Source organism: Eriocheir sinensis, chromosome 57 (assembly GCF_024679095.1).
Source record: "Eriocheir sinensis breed Jianghai 21 chromosome 57, ASM2467909v1, whole genome shotgun sequence".
Taxonomy (NCBI): Eukaryota; Metazoa; Arthropoda; class Malacostraca; order Decapoda; family Varunidae; genus Eriocheir; species Eriocheir sinensis.
Window position 1 is genome coordinate 3,068,189 of NC_066565.1, and position 27,500 is coordinate 3,095,688.

A 27,500-nucleotide genomic window follows, 5' to 3' on the forward strand; every position below is an offset into this window, starting at 1 on the left:
GTGCAGGACTTTACATTTTTTTTCATTGAATTGTAGCAGCCACTTGTTCCACTCCTGTAGCTTGGTGAGGTCTTCTTGTGGGAAATCCGCAGCCAAGGAGTTAACCTGTAGAAAGCGGCTCCCTAGTAGCAAAGCTCATCTTCTGAAGCGAGACGATGGTCCTCAAACTTACTGTGACAAATTATTCAAAAACTGTACCGATCTGCTTGTCTTGCTTTTTTTTTTTAGCCGACAGTGAACTTGTTTTTCAAATCAATGCCGTAACTACAGAATATTTCAAGTGTTTAGATGAAGCGCACAGGGGCAAGTGGAGTTGTCAGGTGCTGCCATCGCCTACAAGTATGCCGAAATTAGTCTGACGGGGCTGGCCAAAACCGGGCACTTCGCTTCTTCCTTAGAGCGACCTGAAAGGGGTGTATCGCATAATAATACTGATGATAATGGTGATAATAATAATTGACGCCAATTCTTCTAATCACCATATTTTTTACTTTTAAGAACATAAAAACGTAAGGAGTCTGCAAGATGGGTATTGTTGCGGCAAAGTAGTGACGATTCTTGAACTAGTATTGTTATCATCATCATTATTGCTGTTGATGATGTTTTCTGTGGTGGTATAAGCAGTAATAGTAGTAGTAGTTGTAGTAGTAAATGACCTCTCGTTCGGCTTGTTCTTTTTTCTTTTGCCAGAGTAACAGCATTTATTTTTCCTTCCCTTGTTGAAAAAATATCTTTCTCTTCTCTCTCTTTCTTCACTTTCCTCTCCTCCTCCTCATCTTCCTTCCTTTCTTTCTCCATATCCCTTGCTGTAAATAAATAAAAAAATCCTCTCTTCCTTGCCTTTCCTCTCCTCCTCCTCATCTTCCTTCCTTTCTTTCTCCATATCCCTTGCTGTAAATAAATAAAAAAATCCCCTCTTCCTTGCCTTTCCTCTCCTCCTCATCTTCCTTTATCCCTTGCTGTAAATAAATAAAAAAATCCTCTCTTTCTTGCCTTTCCTCTCCTCCTCATCTTCCTTCCTTCCTTTCTCCCTTGCTGTAAAAAAAAAAAAAAAAAAAAAAAAAAAAAAAATCCTTCTCTGTCTTACTTCTCCTCCTCCTCATCTTCCTTCCTTCGTTTCTCTCCTCTCCTTCTCTTCATCTTCCTTTCTCTCCTCCCCTTATCTTCATCTTCCTTTCTCTCCTCTTCTTCTCTCCATTTCCCTTCCATCCTGTCTCCATCTCCCTTCCATCCTGTCTCCAACTCCCTCCCTCCCTGTCTCCATCTCCCTCTGTAGTGGAAAGTTTCACCTCCATCTTCATTCCAGGGCGAGCCGGTGAGCAGGGCAGCATCGTTGTCTTTGCCTGCCGTCACATCTACCATCATCTGTGCTTACCTGAGGATGCTGGCCAGGTGTGTGTGTGTGTGTGTGTGTGTGTTCCTATTTATGAGTAACTATGAAATTCAGAGCCAGCGTTACACTGTTTTTCGTTAATAACTTTTTAACAAAGCGTCGGATAAAGATCACGTTTTGCCAGGGGTATGTTTTACACGCTTACCTAATTATCATCAGTGTGCTTTAGTGCCGAATGTGGTGTCGTGATGGGATACGTGACGCGGACTCTGACGTCATGAGACTCCGCCCACTGTAACAGATGATTGGCTATTCGCAACTGACATTATACAGTTCTTTTTCACTAGGCACGAGTCATTAGGCGGGGTGCAGATACAGATACCAAGTCACCTGTCAGTGTTCACGTCGTAGCCTCTAAAACCACATCTTGGTGGGCGGAGCCTCGTGGCGGGTTTTACATCACGGAATGTCTCTGAACCCTTAACTGAAGATTGAGACGGCTCTGGCTTCCGCATGCTTATTTTACTCCTATAATCACCTTAATCATCAAACATGGGTCTAAAGCATATGGTTGAAGATTAAGTAGGGTTGTAAAACATTTTCTGACAAACTATCGTCTTTATCCGAAACTGTGGTAAAAAATTAATGCCGAAAAGTGTAACGCTGGCTCTGAATCCCATTGTAAGATTAAATTATTTATATGCCCTCGCCTCCCAGCCTGTTACTCCTCCACTCCCTTCTTTCAGTTCTTCGATCTCTCTCTCTCGGCATGTGACTTGATGCTCTAGCTCACCCTGTGCTGTCCAATTTCCTTATGCAAGAATTAACCAGAATCTTCATTCTCTCACCCCAGTGCTGTCCAATTTCCTTATGCAAGAGTTTACCAACATCTTCAGTCTCTCACCCCTGTGCTGTCCAATTTCCTTATGCAAGAGTTAATCAGCATCTTCATTCTCTCACCCCTGTGCTGTCCAAATCAATTATGCAAGAGCTAATCAGCATCTTCATTCTCTCACCCCTGTGCTGTCCAAATCAATTATGCAAGAGCTAATCAGCTTTGCCGTACAGGGAGAACCAATTTCACGTTACTCCCCCGCCCTTTAGGGGTTAAAGAGGAGGTTTACTGAAGGTAGATAATTATAATCCATTTTTCTTGTATACTGTTGACTTCATTTTCTTCACATTATCACCATTGAAATTATTAGCATTATTGCAATTTTATACATATCCCTGTTATTAAGAAAAGCCAGCTGGTCAGGCCTGGTGGAGCGTGTTCTCAGCTCTGCCTGGCCGCATCTTTATCATTCTTCTTCTTCCCCAGGAGCAGGAGGTGTGCCAGGTCTGCAGAAACGACTTGAAGAAGAATTTCCTCACCATATAGAGAGGGACACCACATTCCTGGGCTTATACATTATTATCATAATCTATCCTTATAATTTATTCATTAGTGTTATTTTTTGTCATCTTTGTGGTCAACAACTATTCACTCCTCCTACACCACACCTGACTGAGAGTATCAAATTATACCTGTAAAAATTGTGTGTGTACATAATAACTGAATGAATATACAAACTGAGAACATTTTTAATTTATTTCCTTATTAATTGGACATATTTAGTCTGCATCAAGCCCTTGCAGTGGCAGAGGAGGACTTTACTGTTTGTTCCTTGTCTTTTTCAGTGTTGTTCTTTTTGGTGACAATGTTCAGTAGCTCCGGAAGAATGTTGTATACGCGCTGGACATCAAGAGAAGGCTGCCTGCCATGCCTCACAAGAGTTGCCTTGTGAAGCAGCAGAGGAGGACTTTTGCTTTCTCTTGGTCTTCCTGAAAGTGGACTTATCCGAGGGGTGTCTGAGCTTGTCACAAAGGCTGTCTTGGGTGTTGGCACGGACGTCTTCTGTGGCAGCAGGTGTGCTCTGTGATGTGCTTGGCATTTTCTTGAAAGACTGTTCTCTGCTTCAGCTGCTCTTGAGGGGCTATCCTCTACACACCCAGAGCTGTCCAGTGTGTCACAGAAGGCACTGCACTTACCAAGAGGTTATCTTTCCACATCGCCAGAGTTCTTCAATTTCCTCTTCCTCTGTATTTGGGCAGCTTCAGATTCTGTATCATCATGGCTCTTCATTTCCCTCCTTTTGTGCTTCTTGGGGGTGGTGTTCTCTGCGCTGGAGGGGAGGGAGGTGGTGTTCTCTGCGCCGGAGGGGAGGGAGGTGACGGGGAAGGGATCCTGCGCACCAACAACTTCAAATGTCACATTATCACAGTGCTTCAATTTTCTCCTTTTGTGTTTTTTACTAGTGGTACTTTCTTCACTGCTAACCTGAGCATTGTCAGGGGAGACGTCTTGGACACTGGTGGCTTCCAGTTCTACCTCAGGAGCATTTTTCCGTTTCCTCTTCTTGTGTGTTTTGGGGGAAATGTTTGCACTGGGAGGGAGGGTGTCACCAAGGGGGACAGCTGAGGTACTCGGAGGCTCAGATCTAACAATAGCCTCTGCCTTCCTCTTCCTCTGTTTCCTGGGTGCAGTGTTCTCCGCACACACAGAAAAGGCATCATCAGGGAGAACATCCTCAGCACTAGCAGGCTTATTTCCTACTTTAAGGGAATTCTTGATCTGTTTCTTGTGCTTCTTGTTGATGGCATTCTCTGCAGTGACAGGGAGGGTGTCTTGGGTAGTGAGAGCAGTGATTTCCATATTGGCAACAGTGTGTTTTGGCCGTGTCTTTTCCCTTTCCTCTGTGCTGAGAGGGAGAATGTCTTGATATGTGAGGGCAGTGTTTTCTGTAGTGGTGGAGGGAACTTTCAATTTCTTCTTCTTTGCTCTGGGAGGGAGAATGTCTTGATATGTGAGGGCAGTGTTTTCTGTAGTGGTGGAGGGAACTTTCAACTTCTTCTTCTTCTTTGGTCTGGGGGGGAGAATGTCTTGATATGTGAGGGCAGTGTTTTCTGTAGTGGTGGAGGGAACTTTCAACTTCTTCTTCTTCTTCTTTGCTCTGGGGGGGAGAATGTCTTGATATGTGAGGGCAGTGTTTTCTGTAGTGGTGGAGGGAACTTTCAATTTCTTCTTCTTCTTTGCTCTAGACGGGAGAATGCCTTGATATGTGAGGGCAGTGTTTTCTGTAGTGGTGGAGGGAACTTTCAATTTCTTCTTCTTCTTTGCTCTAGACGGGAGAATGCCTTGATATGTGAGGGCAGTGTTTCCTGTAGTGGTAGAGGGAACTTCCAATTTCTTCTTCTTTGCTCTAGAAGGGAGAATGTCTTGATGTGTGAGGGCAGTGTCTTTAAGTTCTGCCTCCTCCCTTTCCTCTTGGTGGTTTTCGGCACTGGCATCTTCCACTTTGGTCTTCTTCCTTTTCCTGCGTTCCAAGTCAGGCCGGGCGCTTTGAGATGTGACAGAGGTCTTGGACGAGGGTTTTGGCATCTCTGAAAGGTAGTTCTGAGGCTGTACGCTGACACTGTTTTTCTTTACTACATCCTTTTTGTGGAGTTCATGAGGGGTCTCTATACTGACAGGGGGGTTCTCTGTCCTCGTTGGGGCAGTCTGTGTGCTGGGTAAAGTGTTGTCTACGTTGGTATCAGTGTTCCTTGACTTGCCCTTTTTGTGAAGTTTGTGTTGGGTTTGGATGTTGGAGGAGTTTTCCGTGCTGGCAAGAATGTTGCGTTCAGTGGAGGTTCTGCTCTTGCGTTTGGTTTTGTTGAGGGACTTTTGAAGGGTCTTTATAGGAACAGGGGAGCTTTCTGTGCTGGCTGGGGAGCTGTTGACACTGGAAGGGTGGTCAGTGCTGCTATGGATGTTCTCTGTGTTAGCGTGGGTGATGTGTGTGTGGGCAGAGTTGTTCTGTGTGCTGTGAGGGGTGTTCTGTATCCTTGCAGACCCATCTCTTAGCTTATCTCTCTTCTCAAGACGTATAATAGATTTCTCAAGGTTCAGTAACCCACTCACTCCCAGCATTCCATTACCCACAGCCCGCCCAGCCTCTGAGGGGTGTAGTGGCTCGAGGCGAGGCGGACAGTTGGTCAGGTCCACAGCTATGCCTGCCTTGGCTATGGTTTTCAGGGCAGACCTCCACGGGTACAAGCCTCTAAGGGGGAGGAGTGCGCGGAGGTATGCAGTGGCCTCTCTGAACACCTCCTGCTTCTCAAACTTGTTGTTTATGCAGCGAGCCATGGAGAGCGTCTTTCTTGTGTTGTACATGACGTACTTGCACGTCGGTGCCACCCAGCGACATGCATTGTGCTCCCTGCCGCTGCCCTTGCAAAGACCAACCATTGGGTACCGAGCCCTGAAGGCCGAGCAACTCTTGATGTTGTGGAAGCAGTGGTTGCACCCGAGCTCCCCAAAGTAAAGGTGCAACAGAGCCTCGACTCCCACTGCCCTGGACTCGCAGGTGTAGCAGTAGGTAGACAACTCCTTCAGGAGTGGCTCAGGGTAAGTCTCCAGCCTAGGGTGAAGTAGCGGTTGGGGTCGGCACTTCCTCGCACCGCCTGGCGTGTCTGGCAGCAGTGGCTTGGCTAATACAGCAGGACCCATCCCTGTGTTGCTTGAGTCTAGCGCAAGAGAAAAAACGTGTCTTAGTGCATCACCTTGTGGGAACTGTCAGGAAACACTGCCACTTAAATACTAAAGCAGGTACTTAAAGTGGACTATGATGAGCAAGGCAACACTGTGACTCACAAACTGAATGGCTGGACAAAAATTAAGAATGAGTCAATAAATTCTCCATCTCAGTGAAAATGAGTTCTTCAATTTGCAGCTTGTAAATACTGCACATGAAGCATAAACTGTAGGCATAAATCATGTCACTAATTACTACCTTGGAAACCCTCTACTGTGAGTGTCACTGAGGCAGGTATTAATTATAAATATTTCCCTTCTAAAAACTTTAAGCAGATGCTGAACCTTGGTTTTGTTTTGGATTACAATGGATGTGGAGATAGGACAGTGCAGCCTCCTTTCCTGCACACCACAGCCAGGTAAACACATGCACACATAAACTGTACCTCCATGAGCCGCAGCCTCTCACAGAATTCTTAGCACCGCCAGTCCCCAAACCTTTTCTGTTGAGGTAACTCTCGATTTACGCGAGTATTGTGTCCTTGAAGAGGTCACGTAAATCAAAAACAATGTAAATCAAACAAGAGGTAGGTTTCTATCGAAAAATTAATATTCACTTCATTCAGTGGAGAGAGAGAGAGAGAGAGAGAGAGAGAGAGTATATCCATATCACCGAGATATCCACTCAGGCACTCAGTCTGATTATGATAAATATACATATGTACATACGTTATTATAAACACTTTATTGATCAGTCTACATTACACTTTTTTTTGTCTTGTCATGAAGTCTTTCTATGTTGTAAAATGCTGTATATATTTTCACTCTTTAAAACATTCCTCTACATGGCAACTTAGACTCCCGCGTTGGTCACTGGTGAGCGCAGCATTGGCTCCATGCAGCAGCGAGTGTGTGAGTCGGAAAGGGCGAGGCAAGGTGTCCTCCCCTTGCCCCACTTCTCCACCTGCCAGCACACCAGTACCCGTTGAAGGCACACCAAAATGCCTATAATATCGGGCAAGAAGAGGCAACCCTTCAGCTGCAGGAGAGGAGGAACAGTGCAGAGGCAGCGGCTGAGTGGATAGTGTGCTGGTCCTGCATCCACTGTGTCCTGGATGATGCGGGTTTGAAACCGCCACTACCACCTGGGATTTTTCAGTCACCGCCGAGCGGCCTAAGACTACCCACATACTGCCCTGAAGACCACCCATCAACCTGGACTCTGGAGGAACTGTCCAAGGGAAACCAGGAATGAGCTCTGGGGGGCAGCATGACCCAAGAATAGATGGCAAAGTTGGGGGGATATGATACAACTGTGTGCAGCCTCAGTGCTCATCTCTGCTGCATTGGCCCTTAACCCTTTCAGTGCTATGAGCGTCTGTGGACTGTTCCCAGGTTCTCTGCTATGAGCGTCCGGGGATGTTTCTATATTTGGGCAGCTAGTTGGCACCTTGTTGGTCACGATGGAGCGCGGTCACGCTCGACCACCAATTAACAGATTAGCACCCTCTCCCTACCTACCCATCCACAACCCGGGGGAGGGACCTAAGAGAGAGAGAGAGAGAGAGAGAGAGAGAGAGAGAGAGTTCCTTTCCATAATGATCTCCCCTCCACCTCTTCCTCCTCCTCCTCCTTCCCCATTTATCCCCATCTTCCTCTCCTCCCTCCTTCCTCAAAATATCCTGCGTATGTGAAGAAGAATGAAAGGAAGAAAGAAAAAAGAAAGAGAAAGCAAGAAAGAAATAAGGAAATAAAGAAAAAGAGAAGAATGAAAGAGAAAGAAAGGGAAATCATGAATGAAATAAAGAAATAAAGAGAGAAGGAAGGAGAAAGAGAAAAAGAAAGAGAAGAAGAATGGGAGAAAGAAAGAAAGCAAAATAAAGAGAGAAAAAGACAAAAGAAAGATAAAGAAAGAAAGAAAAGAGAAAGAGAGATAGAGGAAGAAAAAAGAAAGGAAGAAAAGAGGAGAAAGAAAGAAACAAGAATGAAAGAGAAAGAAAGGAGAAAGAAAAAGCAAGTAAGAAAGGAAAGAAGAAAGAAAGAGAGGAAGACAGGAAGAGAGTAAGAAAGGAAGGAATAGACAAAGAGGAAGATAATTATCTGCTAATCCTCCCCAATATGAAAACAAATGCGTTTTCCCCCCCCTTCATTCATTACTTCCTCTCTCCCTCCCAAATCACACTGCTACTTCTGAGGTGCTAACGTGTGAATTTTGTCTTCACTTCTCCCCGGCTCCCGCAGTACGGGGTTCAATCCATGCCCGGCCATAGCACTTAAATGGTTAAGCCTGTGGGGGGAAGGAACACATCACCCTGGGACACAGGGCCAGTGTGACATCTGGGTTACCACAGTTTACCTTCCCAGGTTTCCCCAGGTACCCATTTATTGATCAACCTGAGAGGAAGGATGAGCAGCTGGGTGAGCTGCATGGCCCCAGGAGCGTGGCTCAGCAAGATATGACATACGACCAACATTATTAAAAGGAACAGAAGATCCCGACTGCAAAAATTAAATGAGCATCATCAGCATCCAGAGACTGAAAAAACATTTACCTTGGTGCTGTCCCTGTGAGAGTAGGAGTGCGGGCATCTCCTGTCATGAGGGAGGATTTGAAAACAAACTGACCGTGGCCATGTAGCAAAGGAGAGCCTTCATTCAAAGACGTGCGCTCCAGCTTGTAAATAAGTTTGCTGGCCGGACATGAGTCAACTTTGATGCCATACAGCAACAGCGTTAGACACAACTTGTCATGTTATATACCTAGTGAAGGCAGACACCCTTCAGAAGTGGATCTTCATGTGCCTGGCAATGTCTCTCCTTGTCTTAAAGAGCTTGCCACAAACATCACACTTGAACTCTCTAAGGCCATAGTGCCTGAAGACGTGTTTATTGAGTGCCTGCTTCACACTGAACCTCCTCCCGCACTCTTCACACTCATGACACTTTACACCAGTGTGTGTAAGGGTGTGTCTATCAAGGTGACCCTTCTGGCTGAATTTTTTCCCACATTCCTTACATTCATAGTTCTTCACACCAGTGTGTGTAAGGGTGTGTGTATCAAGGTTACTCTTCAGGCTGAATTTTTTCCCACATTCCTTACATTCATAGTTCTTCACACCAGTGTGTGTAAGGGTGTGTGTATCAAGGTGACTATTCTGGCTGAATTTTTTCCCACATTCCTTACATTCATAGTTCTTCACACCAGTGTGTGTACGGGTGTGATATCTGAGGCCTTGCCTTGTGGTGAATTCTTTTCCACACTCCAGACACACAAACTTCCTCTCTCCTTTGTTGCTGGAGTTGCCAGCAGCAAGTTGCTTCATCTGATGACCACTGACCCTCCTGCCCCCTGCAGCAGTCTGCTCCTGCTTGTCCTGGACACTCATGCTGCTGTCCAGCCCTGCAGCCTCCTGCCAGCACACCTGCTGTCCAGCCCTGCAGCCTCCTGCCAGCACACCTGCTGTCCAGCCCTGCAGCCTCCTGCCAGCACACCTGCTGTCCAGCCCTGCAGCCTCCTGCCAGCACACCTGCTGTCCAGCCCTGCAGCCTCCTGCCAACACACCTGCTGTCCAGCCCTGCAGCCTCCTGCCAGCACACCTGCTGTCCAGCCCTGCAGCCTCCTGCCAGCACACCTGCTGTCCAGCCCTGCAGCCTCCTGCCAGCACACCTGCTGTCCAGCCCTGCAGCCTCCTGCCAGCACACCCGCTGCAGTCGGCTGGTCTCGCGGCAAGCCTCAAGTACCTGGAGTGGCCTTTGCATTAATTACTGAAATCTGACTTTTCTTTTCACTTAACTTCAAGTCAAGGTCTTTCCCATACTGTGCTAATACATTAAGGACGGGAGTACATTTAGAGGCCAAAAAACTAAAGTTTTTGTCCTTGGGTGATAAGTTTTGGTTTGGAAGTTGTGGGCATTATAGTGATTATATCTACCAATTTCCATTCCATTCCATTCATGCATCTACTCCGTTGATATTATGACTTATGCCTTGCAATTTTTTGGGAGAAACACTCTGGACATGGACATGAAATTTTGGCAGATTCACTGTTGTAGGGCTGTTGGGTAATCCATGAAGACACTTTAGGCACATCTCCCAGCACCCTTGTCCCCCCCCCCCCTCAGCACCTTAGGCACACTTCCCAGCACACCCCAACAGCTGCCCCGGTTAAGATTCGTTTTAGGTCCGTGCCAGTATCTCATTACCTACCTTATGAAACATCAGTATCTCTTCATATATCTTTTCTACAAACCTTCAACAATCATGGAAACGCTTTGAAAATCCAATTCAAGGACTTTTTTTTTACTCTTGAAAATAAGGGATAATGTTTACGAAAGCGCGTCGCCTCCTCTGGTGCTGGCTGCGGCGGCGCTGCAGCCGGTGTTGCGAGAAATACCTCCTCGCTGAAATAAATCACATATACATGTGGGGGGGGGGGTCCAGGGGCCGTTAGTAGGTCGTAAAGTTCGGTTGGAGTAGTTTAAATATGCTCCCCGACCCTAAACCCTCTGCGAGCTATTTTACGGCTGCGGCGGCTGCAGCGCCGCCGCAGCCAGCACCAGAGGAGGCGACACGCTTTCGTAAACATTATCCCTTATTTTCAAGAGTAAAAAAAAAGTCCTTGAATTGGATTTTCAAAGCGTTTCCATGATTGTTGAAGGTTTGTAGAAAAGATATATGAAGAGATACTGATGTTTCATACAGTAGATTATGAGATACTGGCACGGACCTAATACAAATCTTTACCGCTGCCCCTCTCCCAGCACTATAGGCACATCTCTCAGCACCCTTGTCCACCCCCCCCCTCAGCACCTTAGGCACACCCCTGCAGCTGCCCCTCCCTCAGCACTATAAGCATATCTCCCAGCACCCTTGTCCACCACCCCCCCTCAGCACCTTAGGCACACCCCTGCAGCTGCCCCTCCCTCAGCACTTTAAGCATATCTCCCAGCACCATTGTCCACCCCCCCCCCCCTCAGCACCTTAGGCACACCCCTGCAGCTGCCCCTCCCTCAGCACTTTAAGCATATCTCCCAGCACCCTTGTCCACCCCCCCCCTCAGCACCTTAGGCACACCTACAGCTGCCCTCCCTCAGCACTATAGGCACATCTCTCAGCACCCTTGTCCACCACCCCCCCTCAGCACCTTTGGCACACCCCTGCAGCTGCGCCACCCTCAGCACTATAAGCACATCTCCCAGCACCCTTGTCCACCCCCCTCAGCACCTTTGGCACACCCTGCAGCTGCTCCCTCAGCACTATAAGCATATATCTCAGCACCCTTGTCCACCCCCCCCCCGCAGCACCTTAGGCCCACCCCTGCAGCTGCGCCCCCCTCAGCACTATAAGCAAATATCCCAGCACCCTTGTCCACCACCCCCCCTCAGCACCTTAGGCACACCCCTGCAGCTGCCCCTCCCTCAGCACTATAGGCACATCTCCCAGCACCCTTGTCCACCCCCCCCCCCCACCCTCAGCACCTTAGGCACACCTGCAGCTGCCCTCCTCAGCACTAGGCACATCTCCCAGCACCCTTGTCCACCCCCACCCTCAGCACCTTAGGCACACCCCTGCAGCTGCCCCTCCCTCAGCACTATAGGCACATCTCTCAGCACCCTTGTCCACCCCCCCCCTCAGCACCTTAGGCACACCCCTGCAGCTGCCCCTCCCTCAGCACTTTAAGCATATCTCCCAGCACCCTTGTCCACCCCCCCACCCTCAGCACCTTAGGCACACCCTGCAGCTGCCCTCCCTCAGCACTTTAAGCATATCTCCCAGCTCCCTAGTCCACCCCCCACCCTCAGCACCTTAGGCACACCCCTGCAGCTGCCCCTCCTCAGCACTTTAAGCATATCTCCCAGCACCCTTGTCCACCCCCTCTCAGCAGCACCTTAGGCACACCCCTGCAGCTGCCCCTCCCTCAGCACTAAAGGCACATCTCCCAGCACCCTTGTCCACCCCCCCCTCAGCACCTTCGGCACACCCCTTCAGCTGCCCCTCCCTCAGCACTTTAAGCATATCTCCCAGCACCCTTGTCCACCCCCCCCTCAGCACCTTAGGCACACCCCTGCAGCTGCCCCTCCCTCAGCACTACAGGCACATCTCCCAGCACCCTTGTCCACCCCCCCCTCAGCACCTTAGGCACACCCCTTCAGCTGCCCCCTCCCCACACACAATATAGGCACCCCCTCCACCCTCCCTCAGTACCTCAGGTCCTCCCCGCAGACTGCAGGTCCAGCAGAAAAGTCCTCCAAAGTCCGGAGCCACACAGGCACATCCCCCCTTCCGACGCGCTCCTTGATCTTGATGTCACAGTGCTCTCTTTCTTGTGTCTGAAGTGCGTTACCAGATTATCGTACTCAGAACATCGTATTTTCCTGTTTCTGACCCATAAAAATCGCAGAAAAACATCGATAATTAACCATCTGAACTCTAGTTGTAAACGTATATCGTTATCAGTGTAGGCTCGACAGTTTTGGGCCTCAAGCAGACGAAAAAAGTATGCCTAGTACGACAATTAACATGGTAACGCTGCTCTGAACTGGTGATGGTGGAGAGGCCTTTAATATATCATTGGGAAAGTTATCATTCAGTAAAGCAAACATTGAGAATAAAGAAAGGACGGTATATGAAATCTGGAACAAAAGAGAAATCAACGTACAGGCTCTCCCACTCGCTGCATGGAGTCTAAAGTGAACTCGTGAACTCTCCTAGCTACTCTTTGAACTGAACTCTCCCACTCTCTGAACTGAACTGAACTCTCCCACTCTCTGAACTGAACTGAACTCTCCCACTCTGAACTGAACTGAACTGAACTCTCCCACTCCCTGAACTGAACTGAACTGAACTCTCCCACTCTCTGAACTGAACTGAACTCTCCCACTCTCTGAACTGAACTGAACTCTCCCACTCTCTGAACTGAACTGAACTCTCCCACTCTCTGAACTGAACTGAACTCTCCCACTCTCTGAACTGAACTGAACTCTCCCACTCTGAACTGAACTGAACTCTCCCACTCTCTGAACTGAACTGAACTCTCCCACTCTCTGAACTGAACTGAACTCTCCCACTCTCTGAACTGAACTGAACTCTCCCACTCTGAACTGAACTGAACTCTCCCACTCTGAACTGAACTGAACTCTCCCACTCTCTGAACTGAACTGAACTCTCCCACTCCCTGAACTGAACTGAACTGAACTCTCCCACTCTCTGAACTGAACTGAACTCTCCCACTCTCTGAACTGAACTGAACTCTCCCACTCTCTGAACTGAACTGAACTCTCCCACTCTCTGAACTGAACTGAACTCTCCCACTCTCTGAACTGAACTGAACTCTCCCACTCTCTGAACTGAACTCTCCCACTCTCTGAACTGAACTGAACTCTCCCACTCTCTGAACTGAACTGAACTCTCCCACTCTCTGAACTGAACTGAACTCTCCCACTCTGAACTGAACTGAACTCTCCCACTCTGAACTGAACTAAACTCTCCCACTCTCTGAACTGAACTGAGCTCTCTCTCTCTGAACTGAACTGAACTGAACTCTCCCACTCTCAGAACTGAACTGAACTCTCCCATGCACTCTCTGAACTGAACTGAGCTCTCCCACCCTGAACTGAACTCTCCCACTCTCTGAACTGAACTGAACTCTCCCACTCTCTGAACTGAACTGAACTCTCCCACTCTCTGAACTGAACTGAACTCTCCCACTCTGAACTGAACTGAACTGAACTCTCCCACTCCCTGAACTGAACTGAACTGAACTCTCCCACTCCCTGAACTGAACTGAACTGAACTCTCCCACTCCCTGAACTGAACTGAACTGAACTCTCCCACTCCCTGAACTGAACTGAACTGAACTGAACTCTCCCACTCCCTGAACTGAACTGAACTGAACTCTCCCACTCTCTGAACTGAACTGAACTGCACTCTCCCACTCTCTGAACTGAACTGAACTCTCCCACTCTCTGAACTGAACTGAACTCTCCCACTCTCTGAACTGAACTGAACTCTCCCACTCTCTGAACTGAACTGAACTCTCCCACTCTGAACTGAACTGAACTCTCCCACTCCCTGAACTGAACTGAACTCTCCCACTCTCTGAACTGAACTGAACTCTCCCACTCTCTGAACTGAACTGAACTCTCCCACTCTGAACTGAACTGAACTCTCCCACTCTCTGAACTGAACTGAACTCTCCCACTCTGAACTGAACTGAACTCTCCCACTCTCTGAACTGAACTGAACTCTCCCACTCTCTGAACTGAACTGAACTCTCCCACTCTCTGAACTGAACTGAACTCTCCCACTCTGAACTGAACTGAACTGAACTCTCCCACTCCCTGAACTGAACTGAACTGAACTCTCCCACTCCCTGAACTGAACTGAACTGAACTCTCCCACTCCCTGAACTGAACTGAACTGAACTCTCCCACTCCCTGAACTGAACTGAACTGAACTCTCCCACTCCCTGAACTGAACTGAACTGAACTCTCCCACTCCCTGAACTGAACTGAACTGAACTCTCCCACTCTCTGAATTGAACTGAACTGAACTCTCCCACTCTCTGAATTGAACTGAACTGAACTCTCCCACTCTCTGAATTGAACTGAACTGAACTCTCCCACTCTCGCTGAACTGAACTCCCCCAGTCTGCAGCAGGGCGCAATACCTATATAGGCGCCGAGCAACAATGGGTCACTTTAAGTTTAATTGGCAGACAGAACTGGCAGACAGATGAACTGCAGGCTCTTTTTCTTCTTTTGACCTGTTCCACTTTTGTATCCTTGAACTGATTCTTCTTCTTCTCTGAACTGAACTGTTCCTCCCATTCTGAACCAAAGTGAACCATATATTGTTGGTATTCTCCACTCTCTGAATTGAACTGAACTGAACTCTCCCACTCTCGCTGAACTGAACTCCCCCAGTCTGCAGCAGGGCGCAATACCTATATAGGCGCCGAGCAACAATGGGTCACTTTAAGTTAAATTGGCAGACAGGTGGCGGTGGCAGACAGATGAGGTGGTGCAGGCGCCGTTTTCTTCTTCTTTTGACCTGTTCCACTTTTGTATCGCTTCATATTGATTCTTCTTCTTCTCTTGTGATGTTCCTCGTTGTGTCATTCGGGGGCCAAAGTGTGCCATATATTGTTGGTATTCTTATTCGCCTTAGCTTATGACATCATCTATTTTTAAAGGTCAAAAAGGGGATCATAGGGTTCTAATGAGTATTTCCTTAGATTCATGGTACAGAAGCAGGGTCAAACTACCACCAGAGACATTAAGCTACCTCTGGAAATGCCCAAAACTCATAGGAAAGCCTTGTCAAATATGTGAACTTGGGCGACGAAATGTTTTAAAATACGAGTTAATTGGGTTCTAATGAGTGTTTCTTTAGATTCATGCTACAGAAGCAAGGTCAAACTACCACCAGAGACATTAAGCTACCTCAGGAAATGCCCACAACTCATAGGAAAGCCTTGTCAAATATGTGAACTTGGGCGACGAAATGTTTTAAAATATGAGTTAATTGGGTTCTATAGATTCATGGTACAGAAGTAGGGTCAGACTACCACCAGAGACATTAAGCTACTTCTGGAAATGCCCAAAACTCATAGGAAAGCCTTGTCAAATATATGAACTTGGACGACGGAATGTTTTAAAATACGATCAGCCTCTCGAGCGGGAAAGGAAAAACTCGAGAATCGCACCCAACTCCGGTGATTGACTTACAGTGTTGATACAGTGGAACCTCACTATACAGCCTGGGGGGATAACAGATAAATTAACTTGTCTGTAATGAAGTAAGTCCATCACTCGAGGGCCATAATACACCTCAGCCCCCTTCCAGTGGTGCCCCCTCGATCCAGCCGTGGGGGAAATGGATAACTCTAGAATTGCACCCAACTCTACTATTACTATACAGCCTGGGGGAATAACAGATAAATTAACTTGTCTGTAATGAAATAAGTCCATCACTCGAGGGCCATAATACACCTCAGCCCCCTTCCTGTGGTGACCCCTCAATCCACCCATGGGGGAAAGGGATAACTTCAGAATTGCACCCAACCTGGTGAGTGGCACTTTCCTGATATATATTATTGTGCTATTATTTAAGTGGCAGAAGGTTTCCTTTTAGTGGTGATGGGTTACTTTCATTAGCACCAACAGGTTACTCTCCAGAGGATTAAAAAGGGGTTCTGTTGGTTTACAGGAAGGGAGGCAGGACGGTTCGGCCAGAGTTGCCGCTGCCATACTGATTTGGGTGTAATTCTTTAACATTTAAAAATTTGGTATTATTCTAGTGTTTGCCCATACTCACCCCTCGCAACCAAAATTGGCTAGGGGGCCATTGAGACCGGGGAATGGGGTGGTAAACATGAAATGCGTCGCAAATGCATGTTTTTTGAGTTATCATACAGTTTGGGTGGACGTTTACAAAGGGAAAGAAAAACTAACTCTAGGAGTTCTGTACAGGCCACCCAACCTTAACAGGCAGGACACGAGTATATGTAGTATGGGCAAACACTAGAATTTTACCAAAGATTCAAGAGGAGAGACTCGTTGCTTGACTTTATAACTGACTCATGGTATATCTTTAATGGGTAAAAATACGGTAATTGTGGAGATTGACTCCACGCCTCCAAAATACAACATTACACCTCCATATTATAGTTAAGGAATGAAATACTTTACATAACCTAACCTCTAACAGGGGGGCTTTGCCCCCCTTGACCCCCTCCTAATCAGGGACCCCCCTACATGTATGATGCAGCTGTAAAACTAGAGAAATACAACAGTATGTGAGACCTTGGAAAGGTTATTATTCTCGTGGGGGCAATATTGGAGGCGCGTAGTGAATCTCCATATTTACCAAAAATACATGTGGCCCGGGCGGTGCCAGTGCTGCTATCAAGGCAGCCCAAAGCTGCCAAAAAGTGCGGCTCTGCACCGCTAGCCTAGCCCAAGCACAGCGGTAATATTGCAAGCATTTATCAATATGCTCTACCCCCTCTTGTTTCCCCGTTTATTTCAATCTAATGAAACAAAACCTACCCACCTATGAAGGGGGGTCAGCCCTCCCATTATTTTCATCTAATGAAACAAAACCCAACTATTTCCAAACATGGACAGATGCAGCACTGCACACTGAGCTGAGACCCAGGGGTTGAGATGTCAGCACCCTCTGGTATAGTATCTGTTCAGTGCACGTACTCATTGATAGCCCAGCAACCACTCAGAGAGGACAGAAGTTGCAGCTGAAGTGGATGCTTCCCTTTTGATCAGGCACTGAACTGACCTGAATAAAGATGGACAGTAAATACTACTAATATGATGATAGTTATTATAATATTAGTGAATGAAAGTAAAATATTATGTCGTGTAACTCTGTAATGACATTACTCTGGTAAGAACTATGAAAGCTTTATTGATTTTGTTTTCTTCTCCGCTCAGGTTGAAGATGCGACCATTGTAAGCCAACATGTCACAAGAGATCAAATTCATCGCAGGTGTTTTGAGACCATGTTGCTGCACCATGAGACTCTTTAAAGACTGGCAGCGGTAAGCTTCACTATAATGGGGCAGTGCTGTAAATTTCACTTTGTGCAGTATGGCAAGATGACTGCTGCTGTGTGGCGGATGGTATTTCTACTTCAAAAAGCATATCATAAATTGATCTCTTTAGAATAATTTTTTCCTGGTCCCATGAGACGTGAGGCAGGCACTGGAACCGAGCCTAAAGTTGCCTCATGGCTCAAGGCTTTCACAGCGTGTGTCCGTGCCATGGGCCATTACAGCTGTACCCACACAAAGAGGACAGAGAAGGCTCATAAAACATAAATAAGTTTGGTCAGGGAGTTGTCTTGATACTTCCCCCTTCAAAGTGTTCAAATCTTTGGAAGGAGGAATTACAGGAGTCCTTGATGATGGTGTCTTAGCAAAAGCTTCCTCTCCGAACAAGCACTGAGAGACATATCATCATCACAATGGAGGTCACCCAACAGTTTGCATGTCACAAATGCCAACAAATGTTTGGAGAAAAGAGTGAATTGATCCACCACACACTGACCCACGTGGGTGTCAAGGTATTCCGCTGTGAAGACTGTGGCAGACTGTTCAGCTGTGCAAGTCAGCTCGAAACACACATCGTCACACACACGGGGGAGCGGAGGTTTGGGTGTAACACCTGCGGGAAGCGTTACACCACAAAACCAAACCTCAGGCGCCACATGGATGTACACAACAAGATTAAGACATACAAGTGTAATGAGTGTGGGAAGGATTTTACTTATAAAAGCACCCTCCTCCACCATGCCAAGCTTCACACAGGCCTGAGGCAGCACAAGTGTGAGGAGTGTGGGAAGGAGTTCATCCAGAAATATCACCTTGACGAGCACCGTAACCTTCACACCAGGCTAAATAAATACGAGTGCGAGAAGTGTGGAAAGGTATTCAGGTACAAGACTGGTCTGATCAAACACTTGGAGGCGCACAGCAAGATTAAGAAGTACAAGTGTGATGATTGTGGGAAGGATTTCATGTACAAAAGCAGTCTCCTCAAACGTGCCAAGCTTCACATGGGCCTCAATAAGTCAGTGAAAGTGTGAGCAGTGTGGGAAGGAGTTCATCCAGAAATATCACCTTGATGAGCCCCGTGACCTTCACTGGAGGCCAGCCTTTGATAAATACAACTGTGAGAAGTGCTGGAAAGTATTCAGCCACAAAACCAGTGTGGGAAGTGTTTAAAAGAATAAGATTTATTATGCATAACATATATTCATCCATTTGAGTGATAGGATGCTCTTTAAATGTTAGGAATATGGTAAAAACTTTTCTAACAAAGAGAAACAACCTAAAGAATCACAAAAATCGAGGAGGGTGATGTTTGAAACTCTGAGTACTACGAAGTGTCTGCCAATAACTTGTTGACTAGTGTGTGTGTGTGCACACCAAACACCAACTCCAGCATATGTACACACAGCAGTGCAGGTGAACCTTAAGGTCAAAGGTTTGGATAATGGCATGTTTAGAAGTGTGACAGGCCTGGGATCTGTGGTGCACAGTATACCCTTGGCTGTGTGTGAAGTGTGTGGGAAGCTTCCTCCATGAGGAGTGCTGTGTAGACTCCTGTCAAAGCTGATCTCTTGTACACATAGGCTGGCCATTTTAGAATTTCCAAATAAGGACAATGAAAAAGAATTACCAAAATAAAACATCAAACGTGTTTAATTATAATTTGTGATATATAAAGGTATTAAGTTTGATATGCTAGTTTTACATTCTATTTTGTGAGGTATGCATACATACCTATGTACAACTCACCAAGGATAACATGAAAATATGTACAAGCACTTATTATCCAATATGGTGCTGACTTGTTACTCCTACACTGGTTCTGTTGATAAGGATGGAAGTAAGAATATGGAATGTATGCAGCAAAAAGATATATTATTAAAATTAGGAAAATTAAATAACCATGGATAATTTTCTTATCTAAACTCCAGGTCTAAAATCAATTAACAGCCCTTTTCCTTTTCTACATGATATGCTACTTTATAAAAATTAAATATAAACACACAGCATTTACATGTTAATGGGCTCTTAATTGTTCCTGTTTCTAGTGTCATTAAAAAAACCTACAGCAGGGCTACTCAACTGTTATAAGCAAAGGTGCAGTTAGACAAGTTCAAATGTATGCACAGGTCCAGACAAATAGTGTAGCTGGATCCCAGGCCCCAGGAGTAGAAAATATAATTAAATAACAAAGTTCCTGGCAATGGATTTTTGCAAGTGTATTTCCTTGACTGACTGTTGGCCCTACAGTTATTCCAGGGTCCAGCTGCAACTCTCAGAAGGTCCAGATTTGGACTGCAGGCTGCCAGTTGAGTAGTCCTGCCCAACAGGCACTGATAATTGAGCCTATAAAATACACCCATCAATGCAAAACTATGCAAGACCAATGACTAACCCAAGTGTCTGCCTTGATGAATATTCTATTGTGCTGAAAATAATGGACTGCATGGCTACAGGCACCAAACACTGTGTTAAAGTAGGGCACTCAAGGAGGCCAGACTTCTACCAAGAAGACCAGAACTCTGATCACATAGCTCGTGCAGTTTCTACACATCCTAATCAACAATGTCTTCCCTTGCATGTGTATCCCCAGTTATGCATGACAAAATTTTACCCAAAGATTATCAGCATCATTCATTGTCAGTTATTGTTGGATTTTATCGGAATGGGGCCGAATCCGCTCCCCAGAAAGTGGAAAAACACTTCCAGTACCAACTCTTTGTTCAGTTTTGACCAAAAGTTATCCAAAATTGAATTATTTCTCCCCTGGTTGATGGTACACCTTTTAACTTTTATCAAGTTTAACAAATGAAGGACTGCCCCACTCAAGCAAAAAAGTCGTTCAAGCACCCACCCACAGCTCACATTTTTATCTTTCTTACAATTTTATGGGCTATTCCTTGGCTGATAATACACCTATCCTGAGTGAATAATTAAGTTTTGAGTAATACTGCTTTTTGACCAACAAACAGATGAAGGATATGGTTTAGCAATCTGAGAACTCCATCAAACTGAGCTCTGCCTGTGTGTGTGGATCCGAGCGGCAGAGTGGCATGAGCTGTCGCTACAGGATGTCCACATGGGTGTGTACATACTAGTCATGTATCGGATATCTGCATCCACATCCGGATCCACGGAACATCCGCATAATTTTTCACATCTGCATCCGCAATTTAAAAAAATGAAACATCCGCATCTGCATTTGTGATGAATTAAATATCCGCATCCGCATCTGCACCACACACAAACAGGATGTGGCGGATATACTTTAAACATTACAGAGTTACAGACTCAGTGCAGACAACCGAGTACAGTTTGCAAAGTTGAAGAAAATGAATTAATGCATGTTTACTTAATTATATACTAAAATTACACCTTGTATTCTTTTTGTGAAATTTACCCAACTTAATGTGTCAAAAGTTTTGCGGAAGGGTAGGAGGTGGGAGATCATTTTACATAATGACTATGTAGTATGTGTGTTTCATATAAATTTGTAAAGGTATGTATGTATGTACTGTGTAATAGTACTGTATGTACTATATGTAATATTGCGTAAGTATGAATGGAAGCAGCCTGCCTGGCAAGGAGAGAGAGAGAGAGAGAGAGAGAGAGAGAGAGAGAGAGAGAGAGAGAGAGAGAGAGAGAGAGAGAGAGAGAGAGAGAGAGATTGTGTGTGTGGCTGACAGAGGTGGGCACCCGCTAATTTTTTGTTAGTCCGCAATTCACAAATTCGCTAACTTTGATGAGTATTCCACTAATAGCTAATCTGCAAATTTTCCAGCTTCGCCAGTCAGCTATCGCAAATCCGCTAATGCTGACACTAATAATTTATTAAGTCCACTAATGAAATCCGCAGGAGTCCGCTAACCATTTTTTAGTCCGCTACCCTTTATTGGTAGTTGAAAACATAATTTCCGATAAAATTACCTTACAATTTATATATTTATTTATTACATATATTTTCATATATAAGATGTTTTAAAATAGCAAAATACAAAATCCTCCCTCTGGCACAGCCACTTCCCCTTCAAGAGGTGCATGTTTCCATTGACAAACACCAGCTTCTCAAAGTTATCATGAGTCAGGGATGACCTCTTGGGCCTGAGGACATCAGGGCCCAAGCTGAACAATCTCTCCACAGCTGTGAAGGAGGGGACAGGGGTGTTGTACTTGATGTGAAATCTGGGACGCTTTAATAATAATAATAATAATAATAATAAAAAAATAAAAAAATAAATTCCGGGACAGTGCATGAAATCCGGGACATTTTATTTCCGGGACGAACCATCAAAATCCGGGACTGTCCCAGAAAATCCGGGACGTGCAGTGCGCCAATCCCACACTTTCAGACGAAACTTTTTTTTTGTTAGTTTTCGGTGTTATGAAATAATCTGTTACCTGTTTGTCACAAATCATTAAATGATTGACTTCTCAATGCCTGTGCTACACCCGCCACATCCCGCAGCTGCAGCCGCAAAATAACTCGCAGAGAGAGATCTTCAACTTGCTTACAGTTTCTACATTTCACTCACTGCTCAAAAAGATCACAGGTGGAAAAACTAGAACAAAACCAGGCAAATTAATGCTTTTCCTGCCGTGTATTCCCCCTGTGCGCATGTGTGGTGGACAGCAGAGCGACTTATTTCTGCGAGGAGGTATTTCTCGCAACAGCCCGCGCCGCCGCCATGTCCCATCCTCTGCATCGTGTTTCCGCCACCCCACACCCCACACTGCCCTGTGTTGCGTATTTCCGCACCCCACACCCCACACTGCCCCGTGTTGCGTATTTCCGCACCCCACACCCCACACTGCCCCGTGTTGCGTATTTCCGCACCCCACACCGCGTGCCGAATAAATTTACTAACCAAACTTAACGTAACCCAACCTACCTAACTGAGGGCTTAGCCCCACTCGACCGCCTTAATTTGTGTCAGTACTGATACTCACAAACACCTGGCTATTTTCCATTACATTTACGTCCTGGATTGATGCATAAGACTTTCTTATGGTATAAATACGTTCTTCATTCGAATGGAGACCACGAAGAGGAAAATATTTCATCAGGTGGGCTGTAAAGACTATGGTAATCGAAGGATGGGGCAGCAGATAAAGGGAGGAGGCTCAGGTGGCCAGCAGAAGCTATTGCAGTTACTGGAAGCAGGTGGTTCAAAACCTATTCTCGGTCGGTCTCTGTGGATTTCTGGCCCTCTGACCTTGTCCGTTACATCCGAAATCCATTATAAGCGGGTCCGTTATACCGAGGGTTTACTGTATATAAGAAAAAAATTACCATGTGTTCAGGACTTTGGTTATTGGTGATAGTAAATGATCAAAATCCTGAACACATCTGCATCCGCATCTGCATCCATGAGGATGTCATAATTTAATATCCGCATCCGCAATTTGGTAAAAACTGATATCCGCATCCACATCTGCAAAATATGTACATTTGACATCCGCATCTGCGGATCTCTGAAATCTGACATCCGATACAACTCTAGTACATACTGCCATTCTCTTGCCCCACATCCTCTTGTAAAGGAGTGAATAGTTCACTGTTGTTAGGAGACTCGTCTAGTATTGGTCAAATACAACTGCTTAAGCTGTAAAAATTCCCTCACTGACATCTGCTCTTATTTCTTTGCAACCTCTCTCCTTCCCTTTTTTCTTTATAATATGACATGATTACTTGTACTTCTCCTTTACTTGACTTGCTACTTTAGGCTAAACTACTTCTAGCCTGTTCAGTATAACTATCGTGGGTGGACACACATCAGAAGTGGGTCCTCATGTGCCCGGCAACATCAGCCTTTGTCTTGAAAGGCTTATCACAAACATCACAAGTGAACTCTCTTAGGCCAGAGTGCCTGATGATGTGTACGTTAAGATGCGATTTGGTGTCAAATCTTTTCCCACACAGTTCACACTCATGATTTCTTACACCAGAGTGTGAAAGTTTGTGTTGGGAGAGGGAACTGCTCTGAGTGAATTTTTTCCCGCATTCCTTACATTCATAGTTTTTTACGCCTGTGTGTACAATAGTGTGCCTGGTGAGGCTTCCCTTTTGAGTGAAGGCTTTGCCACATTCTTTGCATTCATAGTTTTTAACACCGATGTGTGTCAGGATGTGTTCATTGAGGTGACTCTTCAGGCTGAATTTTTTATCACATTCCCTACATTCATGGTCCTTTACACCAGTGTGTGTTAGCGCATGCCTTGTGAGGTTACTCTTAAGGCTGAATTGTTTCCCACACTCCTTACATTCATGGTCCTTTACACCAGTGTGTGTAAGGTTGTGGATAGTTAGGTCACTCTCCCTCATGAATTTTTTTCCACATTCTTTACACTCATAGTTTCTTATACCACTGTGTCTTAGAGCATGCTTGGTGAGCTGACTTTTCAGGCTAAATTTCTTTCCACATTCTTGGCATTCAAAGTCTTTTACACTGCTGTGAGTAAGTTTGTGTTCAGTGAGGGTACTTTTCAGCTTGAATTTTTTTCCACATTCATGGCACTCAAAGTTTTTTACGTCACTGTGTGTGATGGAGTGTCTGACAAGTTTGTCCTTTCTAAAGAATCTCTTTCCACATTCCATACATTCAAAGTTTCTTTCACCATTGTGTGTAAAAGCATGGCTAGTGAGATGACCCTTCTGGTTGAATTTCTTCCCACATTCCTTACATTCATAGTTTCTTTCACCAGTGTGTGTACGGGTATGATAGGTGAGGCCAGCCTTTGAGTTGAAGCCTTTTCCACATTCCGGACACACAAACCTGCCCTCTACTTTGTGATTGGAGTTGCCAGCAGCAAGATGCTCTTGATTACCACAGTCCCTTCCACTACCTGCAGCAGTCTGCTCCTGCTTGTCCTGGCCACTCGTGCTGCCGTCCAGCCCTGAAGCCTCTTGCCAGCATACCATTAGCAGAGAGTCTATCAGTTGGTCTTGCAACTGTCCTCCAGCCTCTTGCCAGGACACCTGCTGCAGGGAGTCAGTACAGTGTTCTTGCTTTTGCCCTGCAGCCATCTGCTGCCCTGCAGCAGGGGGCTGGACTTGCTGCTGTCCAGACATGCAGTCTCTTACTGGTACACTTGCTGCAGGAAGTCAAGTCTGCTGGTCTTGGTGTTGTCTTGGGTCTGGAGCCCAGTAATCCCTACAAACAGTGGCTGCTGTCCCGGGATGCACCAGCCCTTCCCTGCAGCTTCCTGCCAGCACACCTGTAATGACAGCAGGCTTGATGGCGTAAAGAATTTATAAGGAAGTGACAACAAAGTTTTAAAATGATGAGTGGATACAAGAATTACAATAAATAGTAGAAGATACATCATCATCTTCATTTCATCGACGCCTGCTCCTAGAGCTCCCACCAGGGGATGGCCATGGCAGAAGAGTAGAAGATACAGGTCTATGTCTAAGGAATGGGACTCAAAAAAGAACTGGAGAGATGACCTTCTCAGCTAGTAGTGGTGCCTTTAACACACACAGCAAAATGAATATTCAGCCAAATTACAAAAGTGCATCCGCTGCCTGCCAGCGACAACCACCACTAGTGCAGCACAAAGTGTGTCATGCATGTGTTGTAAACAATTAAATCTAAGCAAAGTGAAACTAACTTAACCTGAGCTAACTAAATAACAATGTGACCTGTCCTGTACCCTGCTTCCAAAATGCAATAAACAAATACATCCCTCGATATTTCTCCCTGACCATAGTTTAGGAAGTTAATATCTCCTGAATGAGTGATTTGCAGTGTAAAACAGTATGGCAGTTTTGTATGTGTGTGTGTCCTTCACAGTGAGATGGGTGCACTTCTGGAACAGTATCAAGGAGGGCCGTGACAAGGACAATCCCTCCGAACTGCCCCGAACTGAACTGAACCTGCTGAAGGAGTCAGTCAGCTGGTCTTGGTGGCACCAAGACCAGCTGACTGAGCTGGCTGACTGACAGCGGGGTGCATAGCACCAACTTGAAGTTGGTGCTATGCACCCCGCAACCTCCTGAAGGAGTCAGTCAGCTGGTCTTGGTGCTGTGCAGCCTCCTGCAGCCTGCAGTTAGCTGGTCTAGCGGCAAACCTTGAGACTCGCCTCAGGCTGTTCTGCTGTGGGTCTGTGCCGCTCCCCAGCACACCTCGAGGCGCGGGTCGGGTCCTCGGCGGGTCACAGGCGCAGGTAATTGGGGCAGCAGTGATACAAGAGAACCAGGGGAGTCGGGGTGGACAAGGGACACAGGCTCACTCACAGCGTCACGGGCACAGCCGCCGTGCCGTGCCGTGCCGTGCAGGGCCAGTGCTGCCAACCCCTCCGAGGCCCAGCAAGCCAGCCACGCAGACATTGATGTCAACCACTTCCCTTCATTACTTTGCCATACGGGTCAGCAGAGGGAGATATTGCTATGCTAGTTGGTACTGTTGTGACCTACAACTTATTTTTCTCCAAATACACATATTTGAGTACAATTGTAGATAGGCTGGATATCTTCCTCCCCCCTCCCCCCCCCCCACTCACACACCATGAAAAAAAACAGTAGATTAGTATATATTTCTGCAAAAGACGATAACTTGAATAAATGATTTACATTATTATGTTCCCAGAACATGCGTCGAGGGGTGCCAACCCTGCCTGTACCGACGCCACAGCCGTACGTGCATGGCTCGTGCCTGGCCCGTGCCTGCCTGCCGCCGCTCGTGGGGAGGCCAAGCTGCTCCTGCCTCGTGCAGGTGAGTGTAGCAGTTCATGGGGCATTTTACATCTTACAGATTCCCCATGAGGCAGCGAGAAGACAGGAATGGAAAACTGGTTCCCCGACGTCTCCCGGATGTATGACAATGATGTGGATTACGTTTTTTCTGTATTATTGTGCATTGTGTGCCCTGAATTTGAATGGACCATTAAGCGCATCCGTGGTCCAGTAATAGCACGGTTACCGGGCAGTCGGCGGCCAGCTCACCCAGCTGTTCATCCTCCCTTTCGGGCTGGTCGATAAATGGGTACCTGCAGGCACGGATCCAGGAAAAAAGTTTTGGGGGCCCGATTGTTGAAGTGTCCGACGAAATTGCCTACCACACAATTTGGAATATCCCGCGAGTTTTGTTGCTCTAGCCGCAGCGCGCTTTTGAGCTAGAATAGACTCAGCAACCACATAGTGAGTGCAGGGACGATAGCTTGTTTTAAGAGTAGACTGGATAGCTACATGGACGAGGATGACAGGTGGTAGTGGGGGGGAATCTGGAGCTGCCCTGTGTAGGCCATTAGGCCTCTTGCAGTCTCCCCATGTTCTTATGTTCTTATGTTTTCCTGTATCCGCTCAGGACCAGGGGAGGGGCTGCCCCCCTGGATCCGCCAACGGGTACCTGGGGAAACCTGGGGAAGGCACACTGTGAAGATCCCGGATTTCACCTTGGTCCGTGTCCCTGCAAGGTGGGAGAAAATCCGAGCCAGGAGAGCTGCTGTTATTTCTCTTTTTGGGGCCGTGGGCGAGTCGCTCAAGCAAATGGGAGACATCCGGACACGAGAGAAGCCGTGGCTCTGCAAGGACGTGATGAGGTCATGACTCCACTGCACCACCCAGCCGCGCGGGGCGAGTCGTGCCCCCAACCGCTCATGCCTGCAGCTGAGGGCGGTCATCTTCCTTGGGAAGCAGCAGGTGGCTGTAGTCAGGTTTGAGGCGTGACTCAGAGATGGTAATGTCTTGATCCCGTTGTCCCGTTTCGATGCGATGGGGATGCGAGTTGCAGAGACGCGATGTGAGTTCCGATGTGATTGATGTGATGCTGCGAAGCTTGCAAGCTTAGAAAAGAAAAAGCCGTATATATCTGCCTTGTCGAGTGACTTTGAAGTACAGCTTCTGCTGTACATGATCACTTTAAGTTTTTGCAAACTGGATCATGAGACAAATAGAAAAAAAAAAAAAGATTTGGTGTAATCTGGCAGCGCAAATGTCACCCTCATGGTCCCCAACATGGCGGACTGTCGGAGCTCTCCCTTGAGGGTCTCCAGCCTTAGACACCAATTTTGGGGTGCCTTTCCGAGCTAGGCTGTATGGAG

General features: G+C 46.5%; 5 protein-coding genes and 1 long non-coding RNA gene across 11 annotated transcripts in view; 4 read left to right on the forward strand and 2 right to left on the reverse strand.

Moving 5' to 3' along the window:
- LOC126984589 (uncharacterized) overlaps nucleotides 1–258 on the forward strand; it is a 1,586-nt gene extending 1,328 nt beyond the window's left edge. For all 5 annotated transcript variants that reach the window (XR_007737104.1, XR_007737103.1, XM_050838337.1 and 2 more), the window contains one exon: nucleotides 1–258. This exon is cut by the window's left edge and continues 570 nt beyond it. The gene's annotated coding sequence lies outside the window, so the exon portion shown is untranslated.
- The window catches only part of LOC126984590 (vacuolar protein sorting-associated protein 41 homolog), a 19,542-nt gene extending 16,661 nt beyond the window's left edge, over nucleotides 1–2,881 (forward strand). Inside the window, exons 18-19 of the mRNA XM_050838341.1 lie at nucleotides 1,307–1,392; nucleotides 2,655–2,881. Of these exons, the coding sequence (XP_050694298.1) occupies nucleotides 1,307–1,392; nucleotides 2,655–2,714 (146 nt within the window). The 3' untranslated portion in view covers nucleotides 2,715–2,881. The remainder of the gene's footprint in view (nucleotides 1–1,306; nucleotides 1,393–2,654) is intronic.
- A 28-nt stretch (nucleotides 2,882–2,909) lies between these two features.
- LOC126984588 (mediator of DNA damage checkpoint protein 1-like) lies at nucleotides 2,910–12,223 on the reverse strand. The gene is made up of 3 exons (XM_050838335.1): nucleotides 12,094–12,223; nucleotides 9,346–9,629; nucleotides 2,910–5,881 (listed from the first exon to the last, which is right to left on the reverse strand). The coding sequence occupies exon 3, from the start codon at nucleotides 5,862–5,864 to the stop codon at nucleotides 3,372–3,374; it is 2,493 nt and encodes an 830-aa protein (XP_050694292.1). The 5' UTR covers nucleotides 5,865–5,881; nucleotides 9,346–9,629; nucleotides 12,094–12,223; the 3' UTR covers nucleotides 2,910–3,371.
- A 2,661-nt stretch (nucleotides 12,224–14,884) lies between these two features.
- On the forward strand, nucleotides 14,885–21,078 carry LOC126984592 (uncharacterized). The gene is made up of 2 exons (XR_007737105.1): nucleotides 14,885–15,957; nucleotides 17,340–21,078. It is a non-coding gene; the product is annotated as an uncharacterized LOC126984592 (long non-coding RNA).
- LOC126984591 (zinc finger protein OZF-like) lies at nucleotides 21,045–25,768 on the reverse strand. 2 transcript variants are annotated; one of them, XM_050838342.1, is made up of 2 exons: nucleotides 25,530–25,768; nucleotides 21,045–24,674 (listed from the first exon to the last, which is right to left on the reverse strand). In XM_050838342.1, the coding sequence occupies exon 2, from the start codon at nucleotides 24,526–24,528 to the stop codon at nucleotides 23,233–23,235; it is 1,296 nt and encodes a 431-aa protein (XP_050694299.1). In that variant the 5' UTR covers nucleotides 24,529–24,674; nucleotides 25,530–25,768; the 3' UTR covers nucleotides 21,045–23,232. The 2 variants fall into 2 exon arrangements, with proteins under 2 accessions (XP_050694299.1, XP_050694300.1); XM_050838343.1 differs by having other exon boundaries at nucleotides 25,696–25,719.
- A 282-nt stretch (nucleotides 25,769–26,050) lies between these two features.
- The window catches only part of LOC126984593 (beta-1,4-glucuronyltransferase 1-like), a 12,255-nt gene continuing 10,805 nt past the window's right edge, over nucleotides 26,051–27,500 (forward strand). The window contains exon 1 of the mRNA XM_050838344.1: nucleotides 26,051–26,173. Within this exon, the coding sequence (XP_050694301.1) occupies nucleotides 26,051–26,173 (123 nt within the window). The remainder of the gene's footprint in view (nucleotides 26,174–27,500) is intronic.

Excerpts from the sequence above, each read along its gene's own strand:
- LOC126984588 (XM_050838335.1), bottom strand. The coding sequence starts at position 5,864 with ATGGGTCCTGCTGTATTAGCCAAGCCACTGCTGCCAGACACGCCAGGC.
- LOC126984591 (XM_050838342.1), bottom strand. The coding sequence starts at position 24,528 with ATGTCTGGACAGCAGCAAGTCCAGCCCCCTGCTGCAGGGCAGCAGATG.